The 18,425-nt window shown below is 32.0% G+C and overlaps 1 protein-coding gene across 1 annotated transcript; it reads left to right on the top strand.

The window, feature by feature from the left end:
- Positions 1-729: 729 nt before the first annotated feature.
- On the top strand, positions 730-6,512 carry LOC123544468 (uncharacterized). Its single transcript, XM_045330542.2, has 3 exons — positions 730-2,533; positions 2,893-3,017; positions 5,734-6,512. The coding sequence occupies exons 1-3, from the start codon at positions 1,593-1,595 to the stop codon at positions 5,844-5,846; spliced, it is 1,179 nt and encodes a 392-aa protein (XP_045186477.2). The 5' UTR covers positions 730-1,592; the 3' UTR covers positions 5,847-6,512.
- The last annotated feature ends 11,913 nt before the right edge of the window (positions 6,513-18,425 follow it).

Raw genomic sequence — 18,425 nt, 5'->3', positions numbered from 1 at the left:
ATTCAAGATTATTAGTTAACACAAATCAGTCTAATATTTAAAAAACGAGTTTGATAATCTCATTAAGTGATTAAGATGATATTGTTCAAATGAAGAACTTTAAATAGCCACCTAACCTTCCTAAGCTTTACATTTTATTGCATTTTTAGCATTTTAAGCCTTTTTATTTTCACGGTGCTGAATTTGAATTGTACGCATAGGTGTATAAGCGTGTACCCAGGTACACCCCTGCCTTGGATCATATCTCTGCTTCTTAATTATATGTAATATTTATCTACAAATATTTAGTGCAATGTATGCTTTGGTAGGAAATGAATGAATAGTTACGTTTAAACATTTAGGTTAAAATGTACATTCTTATAGTGTACATGTTTTGGCCATATTGCTTGTATGTTTTGCAAATGGTCAAAGGCATTGTTATGTGCCGATTTACCAATATTAAAATGAAATGAAATTTCTAATGTTATTTGTTGTACTGTATCGCTATCGTTTTCTAGATAGCTTAATTCTAGAGTAATATATTTTCTTTAGTGAGTGTAAGTTAGTGCAACTTAACATAAAATTCATTTATTTTCTTATTTTACTTTTATTGGCTAATTTCTTTTCATTTTGCTGTTTTGATTTATATTCTTTGTTTGTTTAAAGTTGCTTTGCTTTACCATTTTGTTTTGCTTTTTGGCTTTGCGTGTAAATTCACTTGTTGGGTTAATTATATGAATCATTTGATACTTGTTTGCACTCGTAATTTGCTATATGCTTATACTTTGTGGTGACACGCGAGCTATTTGTAAATGAAGTGTTCTATATTTAGTTGAAACAACTTGCGTTAACCAGCTGGAAGGAACAATCTACGTGCTAGATCTATCTTGTATTAGATCTAGTAATATTAGTTCATTTTTTGATCAATATTTTTTGTTTGTTACAACATCTCTAGGAAAAGCTCAACTGAGTCTACGGTACAAACATATCGATTCTGTTGAAAATCCTTTTTTGGTGACTTTTAAGTTTACGAAGCAACCTCCTGAAATAAAATTCACCACCTTAATTATAAACAGCTGAAATGACCATATACCTTACAATCAAATGAAATCATTGCAAATACATCTGAAAGGACCGCATTTACAGTTAAAACAGCACATACTGAGGGAAGCAATATATACACAGTTGTAGCATCACATGCATGTATAAGCATTGCACGTGTATATAGTAAGTAAATATGATAAGTACACCATAAAGTGCTATGGCAACATAAGAAGACAGCTATGGCTTTCCATACACGACAATAAGATGTAATTTAACCCAGTCTTTCGTCCAACAAACATACGGTTACAGGATGTATTATAGTTTCGTGTTCTTTCATAAAAGTTTAACAAGTTACACAATGATAGTTTTACTGCGCTATAATATAACACGGATTTTAATTCTCCGGGAAAGTAAATCGATACACCTGATGTCGGAATAGAAAATGTAGTGTAAGTTTTCGCTCATGTGTCCATTACAGACTGTTCAAGAGCGGAACCAAACAAAGCGGCATATTACTGGAATGAATATAATGTGTGTGTTTATAAGCGTGTTACACAAAGTATATCACAATGGATAATCCACCTACTGCAGTGAAAAGTTTCTGCTGTCAACGGTCAATAACATATGGAATTCTTGTTTGCGTCGCCTTATTCATTGTTCTAATATATACAAGCATAGGAAATATATCTGTCTTAAACAGAACTTTCAATACATCATATATACATGTGTTCGGATACAAAGACGAGGAACGTTTATCATATAACACGAAGAACATAAGTGAAACTAAAAATGGTGTAAATGGTAAAACAAATAGAGAAGAAGAGATGAACATGTCATATAATATTAAAGGCGAAAGTGATACTAAAAATAGTGTACATGGTAGCACATATAGTGACAATAATAATGAAGTTCTAACTTTAGCAAGAAAAGTTAGTTCATATAATAAGACAGTTTTAGTCAGCGTAGTAAATGACGCATATTTACTATTTGCTTACAGCTGGCTTTGTAACACAAGGGCTATGGGAGTTCATAAATCTGTATTAGTAATTACAACGGATAATGAATCCAAAATCAAACTTAATAGGGACTGGCCTGAAGTGTCAGTTTTCCATCTAAAACTTGATATACCCAAAGGTGATCAAGAATATAGCCATGTTGGCTATGTTAAAATTATGATTCGTAGGACAGAAATAATTTTGTCTTTATTACTGGCAAACATTGACTTGCTTTTACTTGAATTTGACTACGTTTGGCTTTCAAACCCAATACCTGGCTTGCAAAGGCGATCTGGTGTTGACATGTTGGTGAATCCAGTTTCTAATACAGGAGGAACTATTTTCAATGGAGGACTTCTTTATCTTTTTGCAACAAACCGGACTATAGCCTTCTGGACAAAGCTGACGGAAATGATGCTGAAGCTTGAACGAGATATAAAGGAGAAACCAGATAAAAACGCAATATCCGAAGGGCAAAATGACCAGATATTCTTGTCTAAGTTAATTCGTGAAAGGTTAGTTCAGCAAAACAGTTTTAAGTTACGCTTTATTATTTCACAGTTCCTTTACTATATAAATCGCCCGTTCTTGGTCTGTGCTACTAATCCGAAATATCGTTCAACACAGATCAAAACTTTACAAAGAAATAAATTTTATTTATGACATCATGTTATAAAACACTTATTTAATAACTCGCCGGTCAAAAAAGGTTTTAAGTAGTCCTTTCGGACCTCGGGCATATAGTTTTGAGTATTGACCGAGTTTTGACTATTGACCGGCGATTCTTTCAATAATTGTATACTTCTGTTATTTCATAATACTTGTATTGTTGTATCAATATATATAGATCTATGTTTCTCTTTTTTTACTCCAGGTATGCAAATATTACTACAGAATTACTGACCCTGGATGTATACGCTGATGGTAAATGGTACAGTATGACTGACGCCCAGAGGCAGCAATTACACCCTATTGTTATCAGCAACAACTGGATAATAGGTATTCATTTACTTCTCTTAACTTACACAGATTGAATTAATTAGATATTTGAACTATCACCAGTGGTGAGCTTGCAGGGTGCAATGAGGCCGAAATGATCAATGTTACTTAGGTCAAAAGATATTATCTTTTTTCACTTGTTTTAACATAAATTTGCTACGCTTTTAAGGTGTGTTTTAGCAAAATCAAATGACTATATTGGTTTACACTAACTTTAGTTGACTTTATTCATCAGTTCCTGTTCAAGTCACTTATATTATAATAAAAAATCCAAACGCTCAACAAAAAGTTTAACTTGCTTCAAAAAGGTCGTATTTCGCGAACCTAAAATATAGCCGTTTCTTTATTTTTGAACATATAGAAGTAGTTATTGAAACCGCGCATATTTCATATTTGTTTTCAAGGTATATTTTTCAGTTGTCAGCTCTAGCGGTTCCATCCTCAAAGATTCTGACATGACATAAAATGTTTTCAGTTATATTTTCGCAGAACAATGACAGTTCAGTTTAGTTTGATTGTCATGTGATATAAGTGTAATTGTGTCCGTTACATTTAGTTCTGGATACTCATATTTGAAAAGATAAAAATCGCCACAAAAATTCAACTTGCTATAAAGTTGCGAATGTACAAAAAGATATCCGTCTGTTTAATTCTAGATGATGAAGTAGTTATTAAAAGCGCATATGTGTTGCAGCTGTTTTTCAAGGTACAAAACAATTAAAGACGAAGCTTGATCCAGCTGATTTCTGAAATTTTTGTTTTAACAAAACCATGTATATTCAAAATACTTTACTCTAAACAAATTACGAAATATCTGGCATTGTAACAATTATATATGGCCAGATTTAGGTTTACCTGCTGTTCATTATAATAATTTTTATATGTATATTACTTAAGGATAGCAATCATACAGACTGGATTGGTATTGATTTATAGAATATACGAGTCAACCCTACTATCAATGCAATTATGGAAGAAACTTGGCTTTGTGTTGCTCCTGAAATATTGATGTTGATACGTCACGACGTAAAACAGTTATATGATCGAAACAAATTCAAAACAGATAAAAAAAGATAAATCAGTCGGTAACGGTCTGGACAGCAATACCAGTGATACTATTAAGATACAGATCAATAATAATTTCACAAAATCAATTTTATTCATTACTCATTGTTTAATCTTCTTCAGATTCAAATTTTAGGGGTCTTAATGGTAATGGAGAAGTATACTTGGTATTAATAGCTTTTTTGATGTAGTCTGATCTCTGACAATCCATCTGTATTTAATTAACTATCCTAGTCATCAGTCAAATCACGGAAGACAGTATCTCAAAGAAGTAGATGAATACGCAAATCCATAATGGTCTGTGGTACTGAAATAAATCTATAACAGTTTGATAAAATGTTCTATAACGTCTTTCAAAGTTTAGGGTACTTTATGGTAATGCGGGGAGAATAAGGAATTAATTACCGATGCGATGTAGGCTGATCACTAACTTTAAAACAATTAATAAAGTTAAAACAATTAATATATAAAACATCGACTAAGAACGCGTTCGTGACATAGGCACGAGAATTCGACCAGTGTGAATTGTTTAATAACGACAGAAGTGTAAGGGTAACGTTAAATTGCTTTCATTCGTAAACTCACTGTTTCATCTGAGCATGACACATTGTCTTCTTTTAAAATATCATCGATTTATTCAGTAAAGTGTATTCGAGATTTTACTTATTATATAATAACAATTCATTTTAGTTTTTGTCAATTTTTACAGGATAGATATTTTTAGGGACCCCATTGGAAATAATAAATTTCTTTAATGGGCCACCCCCGGCTATAAGATCGAATTTGCATGTGGTTATTTATTAATATTATATTGTGATATTGTATTCTCATGATCTTATAACCTGAATAAAATTGACTCTTGAATATGGTTTTTATTATCATTGAATGATTTTACTTTAGGCAGGTTGCGACCATTGTAAATTCTATATTTTGACTTCAAATAATTGACTTCTTTATCCATGTACTTTTTTCTCTTCAAAAGATACCATAGTCAATGCCCAAAAATTCTATAATAGTTCTTGAGTTTATGTTAGAATATACAAAATATATCATCAATATTTCTCATTATTTTATTACAAAGTATATAATAAATTTTCAAATACTTCAATTCAGTCAATAAAATAACATTATTTGATGGCAGCTTCAAGGATATTTTCGGAAATGTCCACTATTTCCCCAAACAGTTTGCCTAAAAATGAACAAATAAATGATGATAAAAAAAAATATAATTCATTTCGCTATTTGCATGTATGTCTTGTAAATTTGTATTGCCATGTGAAGAAAACAATATAAATGTGATTAAATTAAGGATAATACGTTACATATTCATCCAGTTTGTTCACGAGAAATTGATACCAAATGAATGTATTATGTTCTTTTTGTGATAACGCCGTAGGCTATCTATGAAAACGAATTTTTCTTTTTCAGAATTGAATAACCAGATTTTGGATTTTTTCGTCTGCATGATAATAATTATTTTTTCTGTAATCTGAAATCTAAATGTTTGTTAATTGTAAAACTTAAAAAGAAAATACTTGAAATAGACTATTACATGACAATACAAATGATTGCTTTCGTATATGCACTGAAGAAAAGCAATCTTGATAAACAAAACACACTAAGAACATAATGTATCTTTTGTTTTCTCCAGGAAACAAGAATAAAATCAACAGAGCAAAGAAATGGAATCATTGGTTTCTACGACCTGATAACACCACGTGTGATCTGGAAATGGTGACTAAGACTGTGTACACAGAAATCTAGTAAAATTATATTAAATAGTGGATGTCACGAAGAATATTTATAAGAATGTGAGACGAGACGTTAAAACGGTCATCGTGGTTATTGCATCATAAATTCATTGAATCTTTTACTTTTTTCAGTGCATTTTATTTTTCATTTTGACTCACGGGTTAAACATTCTATTTACAAATAACATATCCACTTTCAATTCCTTATGGATAGTAATAATCCATTATAAAATACGAATTTCAGAAATTAAAATGGTTATAGCAATAATTGGACTGTCCTTTGCTACGTGACACCAGGTCAAATGTTCATATTTATGCGTCATACAATTGTTAGGTCACCAGCGGAGTAATGAGATTATATATACATACAGTTTCTTTACACTTCTTGTGTAAACTTGGTATTTTTACAGCATTAGATATAAAATATGTTGCATTTCGTTCCGCTCTGGTTTTGCAAATAGACCATTCTGATAGACTATAACTACAATTATCTGTCTTTTATTTAGCTAGAACAGTTTAATATAATGTTAAAGTCTTTCATGGTTTGATATGGAATATGTCTTGCTCTCAGTATCTAGTCCAACATCTCAGCATTTTAGATCCGGAATATGTTTTATTACTTTTGTCATTCCATTGTTAGCAATTGTACAAACTAAGTGATATTAAATCATTAAAATTACATGTATGTTTTGTATCTACGTTATATAATAAATCGACAGAAAAGAGTGTATTCTCAATGTAATCAGGGTTATTTAATGTACATTAATTTACATAGGGTATGGAGATATCAATATTGATCAGGGGGGTATCTGGCTGATCTGGATGATTTTGAACTGAACGTCAAATAGACGAGCAGCAAAACTATGTGCGAAACAGGTATGCTGCGGGTATGGGATAGGTGAGAGAGAGTCTAGATTGGATTGTGTTTACAAGGGTATTCAAGTGTTTCTTGTTATCGTTTTTGAGATCATCGTAATGTTTACATTTCATGCATGACGTCTGCATCCGCATTTTGACAGGTTTTTAATAAATGCGTCTACCCATTCATTACGAATGTGTGAGGTTTTATCAAATAATCACTGAAATATCACGAAAGTAAACTTTTTCTACAAAACATAAACAACATCTAATTGTTGCAAACGAAAATTCAAACTGCATAAATTGCTTTGCTATTTCGGTATCCTGATCTAGATGTAGATTGATATTGACGTTAAATGTTATATTAATGTTGTTCTGCACGTTTGATAAACCGGAAGTGATAAATAAATAAAATTGTTTCTTTGTAAACAATATATTTATAATATAAAATGAAAAAAAAATCGAATGTGTTACCAATGGGCGGTGCAATCAGTGTTCTTTTTTGTCATCGCTGTCTGTTTGTGTGCGTGCGTGCGTGTGTGCGTCTGTGTTTCTATCTAAGGCGTGCCTATTTGGCGATGTGTGGCTCTGGCTGTATTTGCTGTGCCGTATGCTTGCAAAGAATCTACCCTTACCTTTTTCAAGATAATTACAGGAACAAATTTATCTATTTCAGAAACGAATTTGGTAAATCTCATGCAGATGATATTGTTAAACGAAGATCTTGAAATAGCCACCTAGCTCCCTTAGGCTTTACATTTTATTGCATGTTTTCAAACTTTAAGCTGTGTTGAATTTAATTGTACGCACAGTCGTATCGGCGTATGCCCAGGTACGCCTCTGATGATATATTAATAATATGTTGGATATGAAACGCATGTTTAGTTGCGTTTAATTAGTTTTTCGTTTTTATATAAACAAGGTTTTGTCACCTGATAGATTTCTTAAGGAAACATACTCATGAAATATACTGAGGCCTAAAAAAATTCTTTGTTTCCGGTAACATGCTAAAAAAATTAGGGTAGGTAGGTCGGATTTTTTTTTCAAAACATGAATACAAATAAGGAGGTTATGCCTTTAGAGCATCAGTAAGTTGATTTCTAACATCACTGACCATGCTTAAAGCATAAAAAGTGCACTTTTGCAACTTTTTATCAAATAGTTGAAAACAAATTTTTCCAAGGCCATAAAAACATTTAGGGTCGGGCCAAAAATTTATGGAAGGTCGGAATACCGGAAACAAACATTTTTTACGCCTTATAATGGAAGTAATATTGCTACCTAATTAAACATTAGCAGTTTACTTGTAATTACTAAAGGCATTGGTTTAGTAAAACCTTCATGATTTAACTGCAGTATGGTATGAAGAGACTGAGAGTATGCTATATCATTACTACATCTCTCTTTCAGATCAGACACATTTATTTTCCAGCTGCCTTGCGGAAGGTCGTTGCTTCTACCCGGGTGTCCGCCCGTGATAAAATAATGCAAGGAGGAGCATCTGGGGAAAACAAACTAAATGAAATACTATCAAAAGGACCAGCTTTCATCAATAAAATTGTTTCTTTGTAAACAATATATTCATAATATAAAATGAAAAAAAATCGAATGTGTTACCACTGGGCGGTGCAATCAGTGTTCTTTTTGTCATCGCTGTCTATTTGTGTGCGTGCGTGCATGTGTGCATCTGTGTTTCTATTTAAGGCGTGTCTATTTGGCGATGTGTGGCTCTGGCTGTATTTGCTGTGCCGTATGCTTGCAAAGAATCTACCCTTACCTTTTTCAAGATAATTACAGGAACAAATTTATCTATTTCAGAAACGAATTTGGTAAATCTCATGCAGATGATATTGTTAAACGAAGATCTTGAAATAGCCACCTAGCTCCCTTAGGCTTTACATTTTATTGCATGTTTTCAAACTTTAAGCTGTGTTAAATTTAATTGTACACACAGTCGTATCGGCGTATGCCCAGGTACGCCTCTGATGATATATTAATAATATGTTGGATATGAAACGCATGTTTAGTTGCGTTTAATTAGTTTTTCGTTTTTATAAGCAAGTTTTTTTCACCTATAGATTTCTTGGGAAACAACTCATGAAATATACTGAGCCAAAAAATTCTTTGTTTCGGAACATGCAAAAAAATTAGGGAGTGGTCGATTTTATTTTTCAAAACATAATACAAAAGGGGTAGCTTTAGAGTTTTTTAACTGAATTATTAAATTTTTTTTTCTATTTTAAGTATTTCCATTTTGGGAGAAAAATTCGAACGTCATCAAATCATAAAAGAAACATCGTTTTATAAAATTTAACACGTAAAAAACATTATTTTATTCTACAAAACCCAAAGTCAATTTTAAACTTTTTATATGTATTGAATTCCGGAAAGGGGACTGCATAAAGGGACCGCATTTCGGACATTTCACGCCTTTAAAAACTAAACCTTTTTTAAAAAAAGCTTTTCACGCCCTTCTTTTTGATGCTTGCAACATGTGCGAGTGATTAAATTTTACAAACTGGGTAAAAACATCTTTTTTGACAATTGTTTACATTTATTTCTTTACAAATGGCATTCTTATTTAAAGGGGGGCAACTTTTTAAGAAAAATTAAGTATCCCTCTGGGGGACAGAACAAAAAAATGTATTTGGACAGATAAGTTTTTGGAAAGATGCTTACAATTCGTTAAAAAATCGTTGTTTTGTGATATACTGCTAACCTTTAAATCACTAATAAAAACCTTACTATACGAGAAACTTACAATACAACCACGCAATGTTCTCTTGTTTTACATAACGGGTTCAATTTTTTTTAACTTAATTTGATCTTGTAAATGTAACCACTCGTGTAAAAACATTATGGAAGTCGGCGCCATGCATTAATTGCAAATGCAAAAAAATATTTTTTCCAAATGATGAATGTAAAAATATGCCCTGTTAAACGAAAAATATTAACTGAATTGAAAGTGCAAACAAAAATATCAAATGTTTATTGCTAACTGCTTATTAAAAAAGAGCTGAATATTATCTGTGTGTGAGAGCATCCTTTATCATTGACCTTTGTTACATAACTTTGTTCATTTTAAAAAACTTTTCTCCTTTATATAATCGCCCGGGCCATTTTTTTTAGGGCCCGGGTAAACATATTGTTTCAAGTCAGAAATCTTAAATAAAAATTAATAATAAAGGTAAAGCATTTGAGGGTTAGCATTTATCTTTTAGCAAAAACATTACTTTTAACTTTTAAAACATTGCTTTTTGTGGCATAAAAAATTTTGTATGTAGCTTTTGGGCAATAAGAAACGGTTTTTTTGCTTTAGATTATTTCACACTAACCCCTAATACGGGTTTTACATTAAATTTTTGGCGTTGGTTTTTTCAAAAATTACGGGGCAACCCGGGCCCTTTTATCTGGGGCCCTCTTTGGAAACCCCTTGGCCATGCTAATCCCAAAATGCAAAAGGACAAATTTTGATCTTAAATTCTGAAAACTTAATGTAAATGACAAATGTTTAATTTGAAATACTAAATACTTCCTACCATACACTTCATACATAATGCCAAATGCTTAATGTCAAACAGCTATTGAGCTAATACCTTGTGCTAAATGATAAATTCTAATTGTCAATTCCCGAGTTTAAGAGTAAATGAATCTGCATCTTTAAACCCGATGAATGTAACTTTTAAGCATTTCAAAAGAGATCATTTTCTAACCGGTATGACTTGAGTAATAACATGTTCTTGTGGGAACATGAAACCGGTTTTTACTCTAAAATGTTTAGAGATTTTTTAACGGGGACAAACGTATGTAACGAAGGCCAATGACTATTAAACGGACGTATTTATCTTCTGATATATTCAGCTGTCCATATGGAATTAGCATTAAGTGTTCGACATTTAGCGTCCTATATACCCAAAATTTAAAAATTTTTGAAAATTACCATACTTTAATATTTTGCAAAATTTTTTTGGGCATTTAGAATTCGGTAATTAGAATGGCTCACCAGCTTTCCATAGCATATAGCGCATATGGGAGGCGATAACATGTTCTAGTTCCTGTAGATCTGGACATTCTGCCGCTGCAACTGAAGGTGTAATGTCTTGGCCTCTGATTTCGTTTCTAGACCTCGTGAAGACAACGTGCAGAACAAATGTTCTAAGAGTGTCGATCCTAGATTAAGGTCACTACGGGTTTTAAAATCACAACCCTGCACCTTGTATCACCGCATCAGAACAATAAACATGTGACATAAAACTATAAGTAATCCCGGAGAAGTTTCCCTTAAATTTTAAAAAGTAACAGAATATCCCTTTATAAAACTACGACACTGAAATAAATATAAAAAGGGGGGATATCAATGAATGATCTTTGTCAGGCTGAGTACCAGTGGAATAAGCGAATCTAGATCAACGTAGAACAATCATCGTTATGTGTCATGATGGCCATTGGGAATTCAATTTTACATTACACATTGCAAGAAAAAAGAGCTGATAGAATTTAGGCCAGTTGAAATCCGGAAATATTGACCTAAGTAATAATACTAGTGTGATCCTACTACATCAAATTTTTCTACAAAAAAAGGAAAAAACCATGTAAGGAGAAAATTTTTTCTTTCTCTATTTTTGCCTCGCGTAGCGTAGTTCCTAGTGCTTTTATCCAATACATGTAATGCATTTATACTCTATTTCATGTATTAGTACAGTAAAATGGTGTAAAAATACTTCAGAAAATGGGAAAAGCATGAAACTTGGTACATAACAAACTTTGGGGCAAAATACAAAAAAAGAGCAGAACCCACTCCGAAAAACCAATAGGCCGAAAAACCAAGATGGCCGCCAAAGTATATATTTTTCAAAATACAAAATATCATATAAAAATTTCTTTTGCACTTACATTTATCATATAATAAGCAAAACCACCTGCCTGAAAAAAATCCAAACAATTATATTAACAAAAATCCCCGCCTTCCAAAAAAAAAGAAAAAATTGTCTCCCTTGGATAAAAGGGCTATTAAGCAGAAAAAAAAGTCTAATGCATTTAATAAAAAAATTTAATAATAATGGTAACCCGCAATCAAGAAAGTTTGAAATGCAACAGTCTTGTGCAGAACTTTACAAAAATTTGAAAATTTAAATTTAATTATAAATACATTCGAACTTCGGTAACGGGAACCCATCACGACCGACTAAATTTATTCAATACGGTAACATTGAGTGATCGAAAAATTTAAAAAAAGGAATTTTTTGGGACTACAATGATTAATTGAAGAATGTGTTCAAAATTATAAAGTTTGAGCAAACAATTTTTTAGCTATAAGTTATTGGGAAATAAATGACTTTGTTTTCAAATTGTCTTTCGTGACTCCAAATTTTGTAAGTTTTGCTGTTTTCATTTAAATTTTTTAAAATAAAGAACAAGACAGTTAATAAACTATAAAATTCTTTAAATTATTTTTAGTTTATAGACCATGTGAACACCCTGGCCTTCAGATCACATGATTTCTTTGGAAAAAGTCATTCCCGGTTGATCACGTAATCAAATTTACATTTGCATGTCCCGAATATTCTTTTTTTTGTCAAATTGTACCAAAATTGTCCATAATAATGGTTATATTTAATGTCAAAGAAATAATTTTCAGTCACAACCCTACACTCTCGGGCAAAGACCTGAAGACATACTGCTTCCGAAAATTTTGACTCGTGGGAGGGGGATCAAACCGAAAAATTGCATTTCTAAATTTTCATACGCCGCTTTTAACCCTTTGTCATTTCTCAGGCTCTAACACGTTTCACACAAATTTTTCTTACCACGCCTTTTTCACTCCAGGTTTTTTATACATTCTTAATAGATCAGTCAATTGCACCCCGCTTACCAGCTTTAACCATATCCTTATCACCTTTTCCTGCTTCGTGGGCTACTTAAAATAAAAACCCATGCCCTCTTTTTTTTATTCTTTCGGGAATTAAATTTGCAAAATTTTTTGCCCGCATCTACACCAACAACCAAAATTTACAATAAATGACGCCCCACCCACCCCCCAACCCAACCCCCAATGAAGAAAAAAGAGCAGTCTTTAGAAGGATTCGGGGGAATAACAAAAGCGGTGAAGAAAACGGAGGTCCAAAAGTCCATACAAGCGCCAGTGCTGCTATCCATGATTATGTGGAAATTTCCCGTGAGTTCGTACCCATTGCGATTAAAAACGAATGATTGGGAATTGGATCCAGTATTCATATTTTAATTTATCAGAATCTGACCATCATGGGGGAACCTCCCGCAAACTGACACAGTTTGTGAAGAACCAAAGAACGTATTAATAACCTTATGCGGTATACTGAAATTTGGCATCACGACATGGTCAACACACAACGTAAAAAATTTGTAGTAAAACTCCTTTGACGTAGCAAAACGCAATGATAAACCCAAATGACACACAGTGACACGCCATGCAGCCTTTCCCTCTGCACCCCCTTGTACATGTCCACAATTTTTTAGTTAATCATTACTACGTCCTTCCTGCTTCCTGATTAGACCGCGTTCCCACATTTGTTTTGAACTTTCCCAAAATTCGCCCGCTTTTCTCTAACCTCAGGGAGACCAAATATTAATTATATGTTCTTAGGGATCTACGTATTCTTCTACATTGTACAAGTTCTTCTGCGCCCTCTTTTTTTTACGACGTAGGGGGAACGGGGCTGATGTAAGGGGGGTAAAATTAAGACAAAACTATCATTTCTAAAAAAAATTTTTTCTCTGATATCTATTTCTGGACTTTTACGAAATTAAAATTAAATTTAAAATGTGATATTTGAGGATTTTTCTAATGACACAGTACATCAAACCAATTTTAATACCAATTTAATTCTATTTAAAGACCAAATTTTACCCTTTTTACCTTTTGTACTTCCAGTTAAGCAGTCCAATGAAAATAACACTGTCTTGTCAAACAAAACTAACCATACACTCGCGCTTACCTGAATCAACCCTTTAAAGCATTTTCACATCTTCCACAACAAACGTTCGTATTATATTTCGGGGTAAAAATGGGGGCTTTCGATCCCTTTTTTTTTATAGAAAAAACAGTCAATACTTGATCAACCATCTTTTCACATATAGATTAGGGCTATAAAAGGCTTCCGATCGTCTGCACACCTCTTGAACATACTAAAAAAAGGTTGCCTTTGGGCGGGCACACAGGGGTCGGGTTTCATCATTTTTCCCAAAATTCCAATCAAATAAAAAGGGGACCAGAGAACTTTGATATCCCGGGAACCCTTTTCCCAAAAGTTTTTTTTCTCAAGACCCGAGTCCCCGTACCAATACTCCTCAGTGCATTTGCAACCTCGAAAACTGTCGAGGAAACGTAATTTGTCAAACGTCTGAAATGCTCTGCACTGCCTTACAAGTTTAAATAAAATTGTCGCATCTGTGCTTGTGTGTACTACAAAGAACTGCATTAAACCTTTTTTTTTAATTTTAAAATCCTGTTCAGAGTAATATATTTTTAAGAAAGTTACTAAGTGTTGTCCATACAACAACTTATATTTTCAGCCTTACCTTTTTTGTTAAAACATTACAATTTTAATTACGCAGACATTGTACTGCTGTTAATAAAGAACTTTTTTTTTCATTTGATCCTACTAGCCCGTCGCTATAAACATTTTTGCATTTTGAAGTCCCCCAAAAGAAAGGGGGATTTTTCGTACTTGATGTCAAAGAAAAAACAATTTTATATAGCAACTAAGTTAAGACCTTTACATTTTTCCCTATTTCTTACCACTATAAACCCCAAAGGTTTCATAAAGAAGTCTTTTAAATTTGCAATTTTGAAGTTTTGAAAATCCCCATTTTTAATGAGGGCCACTTACGATGGACAAAATTGTACAAGAGGAGAAAATAAGTTAACAACTGTTTTCAATTTGTCCCCCCGTCTAAGTAAAAAATTTTTCAAGAAAAACCCTCCTTGTTTTGAAGAAAATGCAGGATACACTTTGTGTCATATTTGGCACTATTTGTTGCCATACAAAAACATTTTTTGCCTAGGGAACAAAACTAAAAGAATTGGGGATTCCCCTGCATTTTCAATCTATCCTGTACCAGACCAAAGAAAAAATTTTGCTGTCTTTCAAATTATTGCAGTATCCCCCTCTGCATGGCTGACGTATTGACACATACAGGGGCAACCCATAACCCCCTCTGGGTAAAAACGGTAAGGGAAAACAACAATTTTCAACACTGCTGTGGAGGGAATTCAAGTGAAATAAAATTTAAAATTTCATATATTAAAAAAAAAATATTTTTAAAAATATAAAAATACACAATATAATATTAAAATAAGTTTAAAAGGTTTAATTTTTTGCCGTACCCTGGAAACAGAAAGAAACTAACATCATTTGAATGTTATTTTTTTCATTTGACAAATTTAGGATTTATTTTTTTATAACATTTTTTTTTATGCTTTTTTGGGGGGGAATTAAATATAAGCCTTTTATTAGATCTTTTAAAGGGAATATTGATTTTTTGGCGGCCCTTTTTTGGGAAAAAGCCGCCATATCGGCCTCTTGACAGATATCAAAAGGGGCCAATAAAAAAAAATGTTTTTAAATGCTTTTAAAAAATAGCTGTGTCAATTTTGGACTTTTTCCCCATTTTCTGAAGTATTTTTGGCATTTTCTGTTACGAATGATCGCCATAATAAAATGTACAGTTTTATTGTCATCCTTAGGTTAATGAAAAAGTTTAAAGAATAAAACAAAAACAAGGGGGCAGCAGGGTTTAAATATTTTTCTCGTGGGAATGAATAAAGTGCAATTTTCTTTTCTGTTAGTGTTCATTTGCAGTTATACATTTGGTACAGCATTTTCTTTTTAAACAAAAGATGTTACAAGGGGTTTTCTCAGAAATAAATGTCCATGCTATTAACAGGATAAAGTGAAAAAAACTGACGGAACCATGTAAAAGTTTTTCAAAAAAAAACTTTATTTATCATGACATGTAAACTCATAAAACCTAATAAAATCGTTTTTTCCCCGGTATCCCCCGACTGCCGACTTTTTTTAGCCCGACCTTTTAAATTTTTTTATCGCCTTGGAGAATATTTTCAAATTTTTTTAACAAAAATTTGAAAAACACATTTTTATGTTTAAACTGACCGTGTGTTAGAAATCAACTACAAAAGCCCCTAAAGGCATATCCCCTTTATTTGTATTTCTTTTTTGGCACAAAATAATTTTAGAAAAGCTCCAATAAAAATTTTTCCCCCCCCCAAAAAAAAAAAGTCCGACCTACCCCAATCAATGTTTTTGAGATGTTACCGGAAAAAACAAAATTTTAAAGGCCTTAAGTACGGAATTAAATGCTGGAAAATTGAAAACCTATCGCAATATTATATAAAACATACATGAAGTATCAAAACAGGCTAAAAGCGTGACTTTTTTGGAATATAAAATTTGAAAAAAAGGAATTTAGAAGTTTTCCCTTTTAAAGAATACACCTAGAATAATTTTAAATTTTTTAGCCTTTCATTTATTGAAAATTTTTTAAAAAAAAGGAATACTAATTAAATATAAAAGAACTATAAGGTAATTTGAAATAGTAAAAAGTAAATAAATTTTGGGAAATGTAGAATGAATTAGGTTTTCGTAAACCCAAAATTAAATAAGAAAGTTTAAAAATTGTAAATTTTATTTTTTGGGGTTTAAAAGTTTTTTTTTTATATTTTAACCCTATGTAAAATTGTTAAAGTATAAAAGGGGCACCAAGAAACACAATAAAAAACGATTATTATAAATTGTTTTATTAAAAAAAAAAGATGATAATAGATGTAAACGAAAAACATTTTATTTTTTCAACCTAATGACAGAGAAATGCTTACGTTACATGTTGGGTAGACCTGTGACACAATCAAAAAATATTCATATTGGGAACGTAACAAATAAAATAGAAAAATTAAATGGGCGGTCTCCCCCACAGAAAACAAAATTCTGAATAACGGCCCTTTACTTCTCAAACATATTTTGGGGTTTTAGGGTGCAATTAATTTATTGTAATTTTCGGTATTGTAAAGAAAACTGGCTATAACCGGAGGAAGTAAATCAATAATCTGACGTTCCTCCTGAGCGCAAGAAAATGAGCAGTGTGTAGTGTATTTTTCGCCTTCATTACGACGTTTTTAAAGCGCGCATACAGTTTTAAAACATAATACTACATTTTTTTATAAGTGTGTTAATAAAATGCACACAAAGGATCACGTAAGTAATGAAAATTTCTGCGTCAACGTCAAAAAAAAATGGGAATTTTTTGGGTTTTCATCCCTTATTTATTGTTCTAAAAAAGTACAAGAAAAAAAACTATATCTGTCTTTTACAAACCTTTCAATACACAAAAAACATTATTCATATAAAGGAAACAAGAATTTTTCATAGAACGAACATTATAAGTGTACTAAAACTGGTGTAAAAAAACACATTTAAAATGACAAAAATAATAAATCCTAATTTAGCAAGAAAAATAAGCTCATTAATAAGACATTTTGTCAGTAGTAAATGAGCATATTTACCATTGCTTACAGTTGGGTTTGAACCAAGACCAGGAGTTCATAAATCGTATTAGTAATTACAACGGATAAAAACTAAATAAGCTTAATAAAACTGGGCCCGAATGTCAGTCCCCTTTTCTACAACTTGTATACCCAAAGGGATCAGGAAAAGCCACTAGGTTATGGGTTTAAAAATTTTGATTCGTAGAAGAATAATTTTTTCTTTGTTACAGGCAAATATTGAATTTTCTTTTACAGAATTTGACACGTTTGGTTTTTCAAACCCAATTCCTGGGTTCAAAGGCATCTGGTTTTGATATTTGGTGAATCCATTTCTAAACCGAGGAACTATTTTCAATGGAGGCAACTTTTTTTTTTTCAACAAACCGTACTAAAGCCCCCGGACAAGCTGACAAAATATGTGGGAAACTTGAAGAGATATAAAGGAGAAAACCAATAAAAATCAATATCCAAGGGGAAAATGACCAATATTTTTATTAAGTTAATTCGCGAAAAAGGGTTTTTCAGCAAAATCTAAACGACTCTTTATTATTACACATTCCTTATTTTACGGCCCCTCTTTTACGTAGCCTAATGACCGTCTAACTCATCAAGGTTTTATTTTGGGTTAAACAAAAGTTTAAAAAAAAAAAACTTTAGAAATCAAAATTTTACCATGTAATAAACATTTTTAATGGCTTCTGGGCAATAAGTGTATAAGTATTCCCCTTTAGACTTCGGCAAATATTTGACTATTTACCGCCAGCATTTAATAATCGTATGCTATGACCGGTCTATATAGTTTGCACACTGGTCAGTTCTCAATTTACTTGCGAGGATAATTTATTTCCAAACAAAAATACTAGTTCATTACACGCCTCTGAAATGGGGGGATAGTTATAGTTTTTTTATTTTTTTTAAGTTATGACAAAGGGAAAGTGTTTGGTTTAAAAATATTGTTTTGAGGAAACATTCCGTATTTTCTGGGGACCCATTTTAAATAACTGAAATATTTTTTTTTAAAAAAATTTATATTATTTTGGTCCCTGTATAAAAATTACATAAACAAGTAAATCGAAAAACAAACAACAATTTGATAAATTTTTGGGCCGAAGAGTTTGATTTTTTTCATAATTTCATTTTTATTTTTGAATATATTTGTGTGTCCCCTCCTTATAGCACATCTCTAACCCCCTT

The sequence above is a fragment of the Mercenaria mercenaria genome, chromosome 1 (genome assembly GCF_021730395.1).
Source record: "Mercenaria mercenaria strain notata chromosome 1, MADL_Memer_1, whole genome shotgun sequence".
Classification (NCBI taxonomy): Eukaryota; Metazoa; Mollusca; class Bivalvia; order Venerida; family Veneridae; genus Mercenaria; species Mercenaria mercenaria.
The sequence above is the reverse complement of the archived record's forward strand: the minus strand, read 5'-3'. Positions and strand labels throughout refer to the sequence as shown.

Bases quoted from the DNA above. Each gene is read 5' to 3' on its own strand.
- LOC123544468 (XM_045330542.2), top strand. From the start codon at position 1,593: ATGGATAATCCACCTACTGCAGTGAAAAGTTTCTGCTGTCAACGGTCA. The intron at 2,534-2,892 runs GTTAGTTCAGCA...TTTTTACTCCAG, and splicing joins TCTAAGTTAATTCGTGAAAG to GTATGCAAATATTACTACAG. The intron at 3,018-5,733 runs GTATTCATTTAC...TGTTTTCTCCAG, and splicing joins CAGCAACAACTGGATAATAG to GAAACAAGAATAAAATCAAC.